Here is a 15,616-nt window from a genome sequence, read left to right as displayed (position 1 = left end):
TATCTTCCTCATAGTGAGGGAAAATGTAGAAGGCAGGGAAGTTGACTTGATTTACCCTCTACTCCTGGCTTAATAACTTCCTTACAATTTCGTGGGAGGTAACTTTTTTTGCCAGTAAAATTGGAAATAAAAGAATAATTTCCCTTATGAGAGTTAAAGAGTTAACAGTGCAAAAATACTATAAAACTGCTTTGTAAGTCAATGTGCTATTCATTTATTTACTTATTTAGAAGAGCAGAGAAAGGAGATTTAGTCAGCACATTTGTGGGAAGAACAGATAATGAATGGTGTTCAGGTTACTGACATGAGTTTCCAGATTATATAGGGAAGGGGCTAGAAGCATGCTTAGTTTATCAGTCTTGGTCGAACCATGGTCTGGTTGATTATTATCTGAGGATTGATCAGGTGGGGTCTTGTCACAGTAAGAAAGTCATTGCTGCCTGGGGGTAGATTTGACCCTTGTTACAAGATGCTTATCCATCATTCCTGGGTTCTCAGATTCCAAGGTGACTGCAGGGGAGGATGACTCAGAGCAATAGAGGTAGAAGTGCCTCTATTTTGGTTTTTTAATCCCTCTTTTAGTTAACTTGTGGACCCAAGCGAGAAGTCTGTTTTTTAGCAAAAGCAGTTTCTAAGTACCTTGACCTTGACAGCTTCCTTCACGTTCCTCTGGGGTTGAGAATGGTTCGTCCCAAGCAAGACATCACCAGACCAAGGAAGAGCTGTTAATTCTGACCTGTCAGGCCGCTGGCTGGCCTGTGTGGCTCTCTCATACACTGCTGTGTGGGCAGACACCGCTGCTCTGGGGACCAGATGGGCATTTGGATCCAGTATGGGGTGGGTGGCAAAGGGCTCTGGCTCTTGGGTTTGAATCACAAAAGCTTAGATCCTGGGATAACTACATTAAGGTTTATGGTGTAGCCACAACCTTCCTTTTGTCAAGGAAGAGAAAGAGAGGAGGTTATGACTGCCTTTTCAAGGAGTCTCCCTGACCCACACTGAAGCAAGCTCATCCCTAGATTCCCCTACTTCACGTTTCTGATAACTGCTGTCCTTGTGGCCATTCCCAGATATTTGGGTTTCTTGTACTGTACAACTTCATTTACGCTCTGAGTTCCATCACTGTGTTAGTCAGCTTCCCATCACTAAAACAAATACCTGAAGCCATCAACTTATAAAGAGGAAAGGTTTATTTTGGCTCGCAGTTTTGCAGGCTTTAGTCCATGTTTGCTTGGCCCTGGTTCTTTGAGCCTCTGGTGGCACGTCATGGTGGGAACACACGGCAGAGCCCAGTGTGCTGTTTAAATGTTTGGCTCATTTAAGCTGTAATGTTATTTTCAACCTGAGCTCCTGTCAGGAGGACATGTTGGAGGCTCTGACATAGCCTTTCCTTAGAAGTTCACAGCAGTCTCTGGGTGTTATCTTCACAGGTGGGGAAGATTTTTATTACTCATATGTCTTATGTTCCTTTTGATAACATAGCAGTGAGAGAAAGCTAAAAATTATGCCGGTGCTATAAACTGAAATAGGCAAGAATACTCAGACCACCATGTCCTCGGATTCGACCAGCCACAGATGGAAAATATTCAAAAAGACCTGAGTCTGTGTCGAACACATGCAGACTTTTCTCTTGTCATTATTCCCTAAGCAATGTAATATAACAGGTATTTATAGAGCACGTACACTGCTATAAGTCACCTACAGATGACTAAAGTACATGGGAGGATGTGCCTAGGCCATATGCACACAGCACTCTATTGTATGCAAGGAAACTGAGTATCCACGAATTTTGATGTCCTTGGGGGGAAGTCGTATAACCAATCTGCTTTGGATACCAAGGAATGAGTATATATATCATTGAAATTAGCAATTGTAAGTGTGTAAGTTGATTTATAATTTACTAAGATAATTGAGGGGAAACAACTTAAAATAAGCAAATAGAAGTTTTATCACAACAAAAAGTTTACAAAGCAAAAAAACGATTGTTCTATCCATCAGCTACATGACAATAAGGCACTAAACTTTTCTATATCTCAGCGTCTATACCTCAGTTCCTATTAGTAAAATAAGGGGTGAGATTTCTTTCAAGGTCCTAACATTCTGTGACTTTATGAAAACTTGAAGGAAGATGCATTCTGTTTATTTATGTTTTGGCAGTACTGGGGTTTGAACTCAGGATCTTGCTCTTGCTAGGCAGGCATTCTAACACTTGAGCCACTCCTTCAACACTCTTTGCATTGGTTATTTTTAAGATAAGGTCTCTCACTTTATGCCCAGGCTCTCCTGACCACGATCCTCCTTATTTACACTTCCCACCAGAGCTGGGATGACAGGCTTGTTCCACTGCACCCAGCGATTGGTTGAGATGGGGTCTTGAGAACTTTTTGCCTGGGCTGGCTTCAAACTCCAATCCTTCCACTCTTTACCTCCCAAGTAGCTGGGATTATAGGTGTGAGCCATCAAAGGGAGCAGGGCAGCTTGGTATCTGGAAAATGTATGGACTTTGGATCTAGCTTGCTGGCACCATAGAGATTTCAAGTACTGCAGGAAGTGAGGCCTGCAAAGAGGGCAGCAGATAGAGCTGGACAAATCCCTGGCCTAATTTCTTTCTCTTTTTTTGGTGGTGGCACTGGGATTTGAACTCAAGGCCTCATGTTTTCTATGCATACACTCTACCACTTAAGCCACACCACAGAACATTTTAATTTTTTTTAACATAGTTTCTTCTTTAGATGGCGGAGTGATTGTGATGGAAGGTGGTCCAGAAGCTAGGAAGCAATGGCGGCAGGAAGCACCAGGAACTTTGATGCGCGTTTTGACAGCAGCACATCTAACGAGCAGCTCATTTTCTGCCAATGAAGAACCTGGTATATATTTAGTTTTAACCACATCAGTCTGAGTCCCTCAGTTCTGTGGGAGGTTTGGAAATGCAGAAGGGGGATGACAATACCTCTAGCCTGGAGAGAGAGCTGTTCAGCATTTTCAGGACCTGATTCCCTTTGTCTAAAGCTGTTCCAATGCCATTAACAAATGACATGACTTCTAAGGATGGGTGCATCATTTTCTTTAATACAACCAACTGAAGAAAAGGACTAGCACCTTTGTAGAGGACGATCTAACATCGCTTAGCTCTTCCTGAGTCAGTTTACTTCTGACAGTTAGGCAGTTGACTCAAATTACTATCCTTTGAGTAATTAAAATGCATCCTAGTGTAATTTTGTTTATCTTAAGTTTTAGCCAGATTCTACATTTCGTTGTTTTTGTTGTTGCTTGCGAGAGTCTTGCTATGTTGCCCAAGCTAGCCCTTAACTATTAGGCTCCAGTGATCCTCCTACCTCAGCCTCAGCCTCCAGAATATCTGGGACTACAGGCATGTACCACTATGCCTGGCTCAATGCCATTTTTTGAATAATAGCTTTTCTCCTTCTTCTCCTCCTTCATCTCCTTTTCCTCCTCTTTCATCTCTTCCTCCTCCTCCTCCTTCCTCTTAGAGTTCCTGGGGGTTGAATTCAGGTCCTTGTTTGGGCACGCAGGGCTAGGCAGGCACTTTACCACTTGAGCCACGTCCCCAGCTCTGAACAACAGATTTTCCTATTGGCTTGAAATAGTTTAAACTTATATTTGTTCCTGAGCAATTTCTTCTCCATTGATAGATAAATATGATTCCCTATACCTGTATCATTATTTGATTTTTTTCTAGATTTTTTGTACTATGATGATATAAATTTCTTCTGTAAGAAATAATGCATATATCATGAAAAGGATTAGAACTTTTTTTTTCATGATACTGGGGTTTGAACTCAGGGCCTACACCTCGAGCCACTCCATTAGCCCTTTTTTGTGATGGATTTTTTTCGAGATAGGGTCTCACAAACTATTTGCCATAGCTGACTTTGAACCTCGATCCTCCTGATCTCTGCCTCCTGAGCAGCTAGAATTACAGGTGTGAGCCACTGGCACCTGGCGAGAACATTTAATAGTACAGTGTGCGACTGGTCGTTAATTTTTTCAAAATCCCAATTTAATTATGCTATTGGATATGTGCTGTTTGTGCATTTAATCACAGCTACAGCATTTGGCATTTCATCTCCCACACCACTTCCCAGAGGTGTAGACAGCTGTGCCCCGGGCCCTTTTTGATTTAGTTTGTTTTACAGATGATAGGGTCCGGTGCTGTTTTTGCCTGGGCTAGCTGTAGACCATGGTGCTGGTAACTTCATCTCCTCTGGAGTAGCTGGGATTACAGGCATATACCACCACACCCTCCTTGTTTTGAGTGCTAGTGTTTTAAATTGTCTTTTTGTTGAGTTGAATTGTGGGGTTCCGATTTGTATTAACATTGTACATTCTCACTGGTATACTTTTCAGAAGTGGTGTTGTATGTCTGAGGTAAACAGTATTGAACAATGGTTAATGGGAGACACTATACGCAGATGTGGAACAACTTCTGGTTGTGATGCTCCCCACAGATAAACAGTCTTATCTTCTGTTTCCTTATTTGTAAAATCAGAGTTATGATGGCACTAACCTCAAAGAATTGTTTTCAATATAAAGTGAGATAATACATATCAAGTGTCTAGCAAGTGCTTAATAGAGTATACATCTGAAAATGGTTGGTTCTGGGGTTAGCAAGCCTTTCTGCCTCAGGATCCTGGAACATACCACTTCTGGGACACACCCTTCTCGTTTTTCAATGTTGCTAACAGGGCGTGCAGCATACAGTCAATGACGGCTTACCTTTGTGCGGCACTACTTTTAGGTTTTTGATGGACCTCCAGGCTGTTTCCTGTAGCAGCCGTACCGTGTTGCAATCCCACCAACTGTGCACAAAACTCAGTTATTCCACCGCCTTGCTGACACTTGCTCATTTCAGATTTTTTAAAATAAGGATGATCCTAACAAGTGTGAAGTAATATTTTTTAATTTGTGTTTCCCTGATGGTTATCATCTTAACATATACTTGTCATTGCAAGGGACAGATCCCTCTACCATCCCTTGATTCTTTTTCCCTTTTAAAATTTTATTATTATTAATTTATTTTGATACTGGGGATAGAATCACATACTCAAACACTGAATCATACTCCCAGTCCCAAACCCTTCGTTCTTTTGTGGGCTATTTGGGTCAATCCAGAAATCAACTAAAACAAGTGATGATTAACAAAGGAAAAGCAAATGACTTTTAATAACATGTATGTGGGATTCACCCAAAAGAGTGACGTCTAAAGAAAAGCCCCAGAGTCAGGTGGCTGGTGGCTCATGCCTGTAATCTCCTAGCTTCTCAGGAGGCAGAGATCAGGAGGATCGCAGTTCAAAGCCAGCCTTGGCAAATAGTTTGTGAGACCCTATCTCAAAAAAATCCATCACAAAACAGGGCTGGTGGAGTGACTCAAGGTGTAGGCCGTGAGTTCAAACCCCAGTAATGAAAAAAAAAAAAAAAAGGAAAAGGGAAAGAAAAAGCCCAGCACGATGCTTTTCTACTTTTCAGACAAAGAATACATTTATGACATGCCAGCAGGACAAATGGCTCTCTGGACAAGGGTAGTGACTGGGGCTGATGCTAAGCAATGTGTGGGAAGCATAAGAGCTAGTGGAAGGTAACATTTACTCCAGTGGATTTTGTTATTCCGACTCCTAAGTCTTGGTGATAAAGGGTGTTTTCTGGCCGTGGTTCATGGAAGACACTCGTCCTCACAGGATCTTCATGGCGTGCTGTATGTAGGGGAAAAGACAGGCCAGTGCCAATTCTGAAGTTCTAGCTTGAACTTCTCCTTGAAATAATCAATATACCAATTTGAGGTATTTTGAGATGACACACCCTTAATTCCTTCAAGGGGACACGGCTTTGCTATAAAGAAATGAAACAGTGTGCTATCTTCAGTCTAATCCTTTTCCAAATGGGGGGAAGCACATTTTCTATGGTCTGGAGATCAAACCCAGGGCCTCATGCATGCTGAGTGCACCATTGAGCTACACTTCCCAACCCCAGAAAAAAAGCCCTTTGTGTGTGTGCGTGTGTGTGTGTGTGTGTGTGTGTGTGTGTGTGCACGTGGTACTGGGATTTGAGTTCAGGGCCTCACGCTAGCATGGCAAGTGTTCTACCACTTGAGTCACTCTGACAGCCCTTTTTTGTGCTGAGATCCTCTGGGATAGGGTGTTGACAGTAATTTGCCCGGCTGGCTTTGAACCATGATCTCTGCCTCCCGAGTAGCTAGGATTACACTGGTGCTGTGGCTTCTTTTCTTTTCTTTTTTGCAATTGGATCGTGTTGTATAGCCCAGGCTGGCTTGAATAGGTGATCCTTCTGCCTCTGCCTCCTAAGTGCCAGGATTAGAGGCAGGTGCCACCACACCTAGCTCAAGTACATTTGAAATAACAATAATAATAAGACAGAGTCATGTGTGTGTGCTTGGGTTTGTTCTGCAGACAACAGTGATTAGGCCTCAATAAAAAAATGGACACTGGATTTACAGAAATGAGGGAGAGTAAGGGTGGTACAATTTGGCAGGCTGTAAGTTTTTAGACACATGCTTTTCTTAAATTTTCTATGCAATCAAAGCATTTACCCCCAAAATGGGGTGTTTTGCTCTTCCTCTCTGATCCTTATTCCTGACACTTCTTTTTCTTATCTTGTTGTGTTATCTACTACCTTCAGTATAGAGTTGAATAACTGGGTGTCTATGGGCATTCCTGTCTTACTCTGTTTTAATGGAGATGATTTAAAAGATTTTGCCATCATAGTTGACATTCACTTATTGGATTTTTTGTATATACTGCTCATCAAATGTACAGGCTTGGCAGCGTTAATCTTGCTTTGCCATTTCTTTAACAGTAGGGACATTAAAACCATGGCTTCCTGAAGAAGGTGAGGGCGAAGTGGAGATGGCCTCTGGCACTGAAGTAGATGAAGAGCAACTGGAACCAGGATCCGATGGCGATGATACGTAAGTAGGTCACAGGTGACGCCTCCAGCAAGAACTGTAAACAGTGAAAGCACTGTTGTAGAGACAGAAAATGGCCTGGGAAGGAGACCAAGTCTTACTACAGGCACAGGGCTCTCCGTTCTTCTCCAGTGGTATTGTTTTCTATATTTGCATCAGTAATATTCTGTGGTAAGTGTGATAGATTTGTTATTCCATTTGATACCTGGTAGGGCAATAGCCCACACCTTCTGCTAGTCTCCGTTAAAATTATCTCAGCTGTTTTTGCCCTTTGCTCCATATATACATCTTTGCACTATTTTCTAAAGTGTCATGAGAAACTTTGTTGAGATTTGGATAGGAATGACATTACATTTGTTGACTAGCAAACGTGAGACCCTGAGGTCAAACCCCAGTGCCACCAAAAAAAAGACCCCATCTCATATTTGTTGATTAAATTATGGGAATTGACCTCTGTGATTATGAATTGTTAAAAAAATTACTGTTTATTTTTAGTTTACAAAAATTGTATATATGGGTATATAGCATGATGTTTTGAAATTGTATATGCTGTGGGATGGCTCACTCAAGCTAGTTAGTATATGGATCACCCCACATATTTATTATTTATTTGTAGTGAGAACACTTAATATCTACTTTTCTAGCAATTTTTAAGTGTATGATACATTGTTGTCAACTGCAGTGACCATGTCATAACCCAGTCTCTGGAATGTATTCCTCAGTATCTAACTGCAACTTTGTACCCTTTGACCAACCAACGTTCTGGCTTCCCTAGCCCCCAGGCCACCCTTCTACTTCTCTTACATGAGTTCCATCACTTTAGTTTCTGCATAAGGTGAGATCATGTGGTATTTCTTCCTGTGCCCAGCTTTTTCACTTACCATAATGTCTCCAGGTTCATCCATGTGTCCTTTCATCACAAATGATAGGATTTCCTTCTGTTTCAAGACTGAATTGTATTCCATTGAATATAGGTGCCAGATTTTCTTTATTTATAATTGATTGATAATGGTTATGAATTTTAACATCCATGAATATAATATAGGGCTCAATTTATGTCTTTGTTTTATTTTGCTGTGAGACAGGGTCTTTCTGTGTTGCCCAGGTTAGTCTGAAAATCCTGGCTTAAGTGGTCCTCCTGTCTCAGTCTTGCTAGTAGCTGGGACTTCAGGCATGCACTACTATGCCTGGCTTTTTAAAAGACTTTTTCAATATTTTTGTACTTTTCTTTATGGTATAGATACTACTTAATTTTTTGTGGTACTGCTGGGGATCAAACCTGTATGTGCTATAAATAATTTCTTGATACTGTTTTCTAATCGTATCTTCGTACCATATATTGAGTTTAAACTTTATTGGTTATATGTCCAAGATAATAGTTTTCCTTGTATTCTTATTTCATTATTGTGTAATCATTTCCTATGATTAAACAAATTGTTTTGGTAGTGCTGAGGACAGCCCCCCATATGCTAGGCAAGTACTCTACCATTGAGTCACAGTACCTAAATTTTAAAAAATGTGTACTGCACACTAATTTGTCTCTGATCATACTTACTTTAGGAAAATGTATCAACATCTTACATAAAAATAATCTCCCCTAGAATTAGTTCATTGTGAAACTCTTTTTTTAACTGGGGGCCAGGGATGTAGCTCAGAGATGGAGCATTTTGCCAAGTATGCACAAGGCCCTGGGTTTGATCCCCAGCACCAGGAAAAAAATATTATGTTCACTTGTCTTACCTTAGATTAATTTGTGTGTTTTATTATTTTAGTTTGTGGGCTTATTTTGTTTGGGGGAGTTAAATTTTTTCTTATTTACTTTTCTCTCTGTGTGTACCTCTTACTTAATAGGTTCTTGTTTTCTTCTTTGAAAACAAAACATTCTTGCTAGGTGGGCTTCTAGAGTAAGATGTCTAGAAAAAAATCCCAGTAATGTGGCTTGCCTGTTTTGGCTCAGTTTCTGGAAGAAAAGTTTTCCCTCTAAAATTTATAATCATGGATTTGACTTCACTTGGGTTTGGAGTTTGAATTAAAATACTTGGGTGGTCTAGAAACACCTACATTGAGAAATTAACATTAAAATTAACACTAAAGGATAGTACTTCTCCTGAGATTTCTAGAAGAAGTAAATATAAAACACTTTGGAGTTATGAAGCATTGGATTTGCTCACTAAAGCTCTGCTGAGGATGCACTCACAATTGAAAAATCTAAAAAACAGGATCTCTCCAGGTGAGACTCCGTCGCAAAGCAAAGCAAAGCAAAGCAAAGCAAAGCAAAGCAAAGCAAAGCAACCCAGTCTACTGTGAGAGACAGCCCACAACAATGAGCTGAACTAAGCCACAAAGAACTTCAGATAATACAATTATCCTATGAAGAGTATAATACTATATATTCAAAATGATTTAATTAAAACAATGAAGGGGTAAGGGGGAAATAGTGAAACCAGAGTTTTGGATCCAAGGCCTAAACTCCTGGGCTTCCATATGTCAGGTCTGGATATACGCCAAATAAAGAGGATGGTGAGGATGATAAAGGGCTGAGAAACAGATCAAGTACATGGCCTGGGACCCACCCTGGGAAGAGACAGAGTAAACATTCAGCTCGTCTTCAGCCATCTTTGGGGCACAGATGTGAACTTTAGCTTTAAATAGACAAAGAATTAGAGGCATGGGGTGAAAGTACAGTTGAACAATCCCAGTCACAGGTGTGTTCTGGTTGACAATTATCTCAGCCTGAGAATTCCAGAGAAGGGTTCTGGAGAAGTTATCGCTGTCATCACTTGAGGGGAGCAATCTGGCTCCCGTGAGATGATTGCTCCTGCTCCAGTGTGCAGCCTTGTCATTATAGGTAATTGCCCTCATTTGGGGGTAGTCTGTCCTGCAAGGCTTTGCTGTCCCTTAGGGGTAGTTTTGGTCCCTTATCATAAAGAGGTTATCGATCATTCCTGTCCTTCCTTGATTCCAAGGTGATTTCAGTAGAAATGGCTCAGGTACAAAATGGAGACAGAGATGCTAAGCTTTTCTCTTGGTTTTAGTTAATTTGTGGGCCCAAATAAGAGTCAGTGCTTTTCAGCAAAAGCAGTGTAAGCACCTCTTACAATAGGATGCCTGCCTATGCTTACAATAGTATGCTTGAAGACGTGGATTTCAATTTCCAGTGAGAGAGAGGGGTAGGAGTGAAAGAGTTGGGGCAGGCGAGGGAGGGATAGAGTGGGAGAGAGAGAACAGAATACTTTAAACGAGGTAACTTACAAATGATAGAAATTTAGTTCTGGTTCTAGAGTGTGATAAGTCCAAGATGAAGGGGTTAGCAGATTTGATGTCTGGTGAGGACAGCTCTTGGTTTCACAGTCAGCACCTTCTAGCTCTGTCCTCACATGGTGGAAGGGGCAAACAGTTTCCCTTAGGCCTTTGTCATAGGGGCCCTAGTCCCACTCCTTAGGGCTTTGCCTTCATGACCTATCACTTCCTGAAGGCCCCACCTGTTTTTGTTTGTTTTGATTTGATTTTTGTTTTTTTGAGACAGGGTTTTATGATGTAGCCCAGGCTGGCTTTGAACTTGAGATCCTCCTGCCTTAGCTTCCTGCCTCAGCTTCACCTTTAATACTATCACATTGGTTTCTGAATTTTGGGTGTGGGGGGGGACAACAACATTTAGACTACAGCAAAGATTTTGATAATTAACTAGAACTTCAGGAAGTTGAAAAAACTATATTAAAATATCGACATTTAATCCACAGGGTTTGGAGGTATAGCTCAGTGATAGAGCACTTGCCTAGCATTTATAAGACCCTGGTTTTAATCTGCAGCACCAAAACCCAAAACAAACAACCCCCACCCCACACATATACAAACAGAATAGGTACAGTGAGTAAAGGAATTACTAGTTGGGATACAGATCTAATAAAAATAGTGATGGGAAATGTGAAAGAGGCATAAAACGGCATGAAGGTCCAATATGGAAAAGGAGTTCCAGAAAAAGAGAACAGGGGAAGTGCAACATTCAAAGCAATTAGAGCTGCGAACTTTTTATAATTATTATTTCGCTTTATTTTTGCAGTGCTCCCCAGCACTCAGAGCCTCACACATGCTAAGCAAGTGCTCTGTCATTTCGCCACACCCCAACCCCTTTATAATTACTGAACTCCAGAGAGCATCCTGTATAGGAAATAAAACCATGGCTCAGCAGCAATCACGAACAGAAATTCATACCTAACACTGTTAGGACCCGGAATCCTATTCCCCCAAGAGACAGAGAGCCAGGCGTGAATGCAATCTACAAAGCAGAGTTTATTGGGCTGGCTAGCCAGGGTCGAGCTCCCACACAGACACGCAGGACCAGTTAGGAAAACACGACCCTGAGCCTCTTTAGGGGAAATCTTATATAGACCGCGGTGGCGTGCATATTTTCGTTATCAACATTGGGCAAGCAGGCAGAGCACATCTTGCGCGTACCTCACATCTTGCACGTACCTCACATCTTGCATGTACCTCCCGCTCACATTCCCCACAATCTATATGCCCTAACCGAGCCCTGCCGCATTGCTTATCTTATCTACATGGGGTGTTTGGTACTGGTTTCTCCAACAAGGGGGTTGGGGCCCGCTGAGACCTCCTATTCCTTTCATTCCCCCCTTTTCTTACGGCCTAAATTGAGGAATCATTCTCAAGGGGATGAAGAGCCTGATATTGTTGGCGGAGGACCAGAAGTTGGATAGTATTAATTCGACTTTTGACAAAAGTCATAAGTCGGTTTAGAATCCAGGGTCCTATGGTAACAAGTAATAGGATGATTATTATTGGCCCTGCCAGTGCAGATAAAAGGGTAGCCAACCATGGGGACTGGTTAAACCAAGACTCGAACCAGCTTTCCCCGGCCTCTTTTTCTCGTTTTCTTTGTTCCAGGCTCTTTCGAAGTTTAGACATGGAGTCACGAACAACTCCGGTATGGTCAGCGTAAAAACAACATTCTTCCCCTAGAGCAACACATAGTCCCCCCTTTTGGAGGAACAACAAGTCCAGACCTCGTCGGTTTTGAAGTACTACCTCAGACAGAGAAGTGAGGGATTTTTCTAGGTGGCTAATGGAGGTTTCTATTCTCTCTATATCTTCGTCTATGGCTGCGCGCAGCGAAGACATCCCTTTCTGTTGGGTGGCCAAAGAAGCTATGCCGGTTCCTGCTCCCGCTAACCCTAGGCTGAGTAGGGTAGCAATAGTTACTGTGGAAATAGGTTCTCTCTTTTTCCTTTTCTCAACCATTTTTGTATTCCAGTATGAATATAGACTCTCCTCCGAATGATAGAGGATGCGGGGCAGCACAGCCACTATAACACAGAATTCTTTAGAGCTGTTAAACACCTTAGTTGATAGGCATGGGGTGAGTCCGGACCGCGAGCATAGCCACCACCCATTGTCCTTTGGAATTACCCATTTAATAGCATTTTCCCAGGTAGAACTGGCGTTAATAACAGCACATAAGTCCCGTCTGTTCTTTGGCACTTTTCCTAAGCAGGTTCCTTGGCCGCTTACCTGCTGTATGGTCAGACCTCTCTTACGGTCTCCCCAGGAACATTGAGTAGGGTTTTCCTCAGATGAGGTATCGTGAGTGGTGTTTAGCCCTATTGCCTCATAGAATGGGGGCCTCACATCATAACATAACCAACAGGAGTTAGTCATGTTAGGGTTGGTGTGGTTTAACGTCAGGAAGGCAGCACCCACTAGCTCCCAGAGGGGGTCTTTAGATCCGGTCATGAGACTGGGCCTCACCAGGGGAGGGCTGGTTTCTGATGGTCTTGGAGTTGTAACATTAGCCCGGGCTATGGTTGAGGGAAGGTGATGAGCAGTGGAAGGTCGGGGAGGTGGCTTTACATAGGGTGGCCTAAGTACCTTATTAGGGCCTATTGTTAGAGTAGAGACTGGTTGTTGCACACGCCGCAAGGTAAAAAGGGCTCCTGGATGATTTGTTTTGTAGAGTCTGACTCCCCAGGATTTACCCAATTCCCAATTCGTTGCCTTTTTTCCTAAATCAATGAAATTTATCATAATGGGATTACAACTGGGGGGAGTTGGGCATCCCTTATTTATAGGTCTAGGTTGGTGGTATGTAATGCCAGATTGAGAGACTCTACTTAATTGAATAAGGTCCCCCTGTTTGGGGGGTGTCCACCATATATCCCCTGAGCTCTCACAACCCCATGACTTACAATAATAGTCTGCGATTCCTCCACATTTTTTTCTGTGGTTGGGTTGGGGAGCGGGGCAGACATAGAAGTAACTTTGGCGCAAATCCCATTGTCCCCTACCAGTGAATAAGGCCCTTAAGTCAAAGTATAATTCTGGGAACCAGGTGCTGGGAGGGGTCACCTTGGAGGTCTGGTTAAGAATGTCTCCTGTGGATACATCTACAATCATCCAGGTCAGGTTAAAAGGTTGATGTGGATTTGTATGCCCCCAGCAAGTGGTGGACAGGGTTAGAAAAAGGAATAAAGTTACCGAGGTCCAGTATGAAGTTTGAGTTTGAAAAAATTTTCCTTGTGGTGGGACACCCTTCTTGTAGGCAGGAGGCCTTTCTTCATAGCTACCGGATCTGCCGGTCTGATGTGGGTGTAGTGGACCCGGGTGATAATCCCATTCTAGGAGGGCTGCGGAGCATCCGGAGTGTTCTCGTTTTTCGGAGCATCCCGTATCAGCCGGAGCTTGAGTGGGTTTGTTGGATGCTTCCGTGCAGACCAATTTTCCTGTTTTTTCTCCGGAGGGTGAGCCCGTCTTACATGGGAATGGTGTACCCATGCTGCAATCCCGTCGACCTTGAGGGCGGTAGGGGTAGTAAACAGTACAACATAAGGTCCTTTCCATCTAGGCTCTAGGGTTTTGGACTGATGTCTTTTAACCCATACCATATCCCCCGGGACTATGCCATGCTCCGTGTTCGGGGTCCTCTCTGCAGTATGGTACGCTTGAATTAGGGGCCATATTTGTTGTTGTACTTTAGCTAAAGCCTGTAGAGTAACACGATAATTTGGGGCCAGATCACCTAGTCTCGGGCTTAAGGTCCTCTGAATGATGGGGGGGTGGAGCCCCATACAGGATCTCAAAGGGAGTTAGCCCGTGGACATATGGAGAGTTCCGGACCCGGAAGATGGCCAAGGGAAGGAGCGTCACCCAATCACCGCCAGTCTCCAGGGCCAATTTGGCTAAAGTCTCCTTTAGTGTCTTATTTATCCTTTTTACTTGCCCTGAGCTCTGGGGGTTATATTCACAATGTAGCTTCCAATTGGCCCCCATAGTCTGGGCTAGTCCCTGCAGGACTTTACTAACAAAAGCCGGACCGTTATCTGACCCAATTGCCTCGGGCACCCCATATCTGGGTATGATTTCCTCTAGCAAAGCCTTTGCCACTACCTGACTCGTCTCCTTCTTTGTAGGAAAAGCCTCCACCCAGCCCGAAAAGGTATCTATGAATACCAGCAAATATTTGTACCCAAACTTTCCCGGTTTTACCTCAGTAAAATCCACTTCCCAACTTCTTCCCGGAGCCCTCCCCCGTTCCCGAGTACCTGTATGGTGCCCCTCCCTTCGTTCTGGTTTCATGACTGTGCAGCTGGCACAATCTTCCACAATTTGGCAGACTGCTATGGTCTGGTTCGGAAATCGGAGCTGCGCAGATGTCAACAAGTCTAGTAATTTTCTCCGCCCCAAATGGGTGGACTTATGTAAGTTAGCCAACAGGAATCGTCCGAGTTTTTCAGGCAGAATTAACTTGCCTTCCAAGTCGCTTTTCCATCCGTCTTCCCCTTCTCTAAAGGGGGAGTGGGCTCTCATCCAAGTGAAATCCTCTGTGGAGTATTCTGGTCGGGGTGGGGGGGGTAGCGGAGGGAGCTCTGGGACCGGCACGTCTATCGCCGCAACCGTGGAAGGTTGCCCTGTCTCCATGGGAGGACTCACCATTGCTACTCTCTTTGCTTCTTGATCTGCTCTGTTGTTACCGACAGCTTCCGGCGTCTTGGCAGACTGGTGGCCTGGGACATACATCACTGCCACTGCCTTCGGTTTTTCCACTGCCATTAATAGACGCTGGACTTCGGCTAGGTTCTTTAGATGTTTTCCTTCTGCTGTGCATCTATTTCGCGATAGATGGCCCCGTGGACATGGACGGTACCGAAAGCATAGCGGCTATCGGTGTAGATATTGACTCGCTTTCCTTTTGCCCTCTCCAGGGCCTCTGCCAAGGCAATTAATTCCGCTTTTTGGGCTGATGTTCCGGGTGGGAGGGCGCTGCTCCATACCGTATTTCCTTATTGGTCGACTACAGCTGCCCCTGCCCTTCGAGCTCCATCTTGGAAAAAACTGCTTCCATCCGTGTACCAGTTTAATTTGCAGCCGGACAGGGGGGTATCCTTTAGGTCAGCCCGTACCTGTGTAACTTCGGAGAGGAATTCTTTGCAGTTATGGACAGGTGTCTGCAGTTCCGGGTTAGGCAACAAGGTGGCAGGGTTCAGGATTACGGGATCTGTGAATGTGATCAGAGGGGAATCCAACAAGAGCCCCTGGTAGTGGGTGAGCCTGGCATTCATCATCCATTTCCCAGGGGGTTGTTTAAGGATTCCCTCCACCGGGTGAGGGGCCGTTACCCAGAGGGCCTGTCCAAAGGTTAGTTTATCGGCTTCTCTCACCAGC

At 43.6% G+C, this 15,616-nt stretch overlaps 1 protein-coding gene across 5 annotated transcripts in view; it reads left to right on the top strand.

Annotated features, from left to right (window-relative positions):
- Nek5 (NIMA related kinase 5) overlaps window positions 1–15,616 on the top strand; it is a 79,918-nt gene that overhangs the window by 55,401 nt on the left and 8,901 nt on the right. For 4 of the 5 annotated variants that reach the window (XM_074043464.1, XM_074043463.1, XM_074043465.1 and 1 more), the window contains 2 exons: window positions 2,733–2,867; window positions 6,832–6,943. In XM_074043464.1, the coding sequence (XP_073899565.1) occupies window positions 2,733–2,867; window positions 6,832–6,943 (247 nt within the window). The remainder of the gene's footprint in view (window positions 1–2,732; window positions 2,868–6,831; window positions 6,944–15,616) is intronic. The other variant, XM_074043467.1, reaches the window with a different exon arrangement.

This window comes from Castor canadensis, chromosome 10 (assembly GCF_047511655.1).
Source record: "Castor canadensis chromosome 10, mCasCan1.hap1v2, whole genome shotgun sequence".
Classification (NCBI taxonomy): domain Eukaryota; kingdom Metazoa; phylum Chordata; class Mammalia; order Rodentia; family Castoridae; genus Castor; species Castor canadensis.
This window is presented reverse-complemented; position numbering and strand designations above follow the sequence as displayed.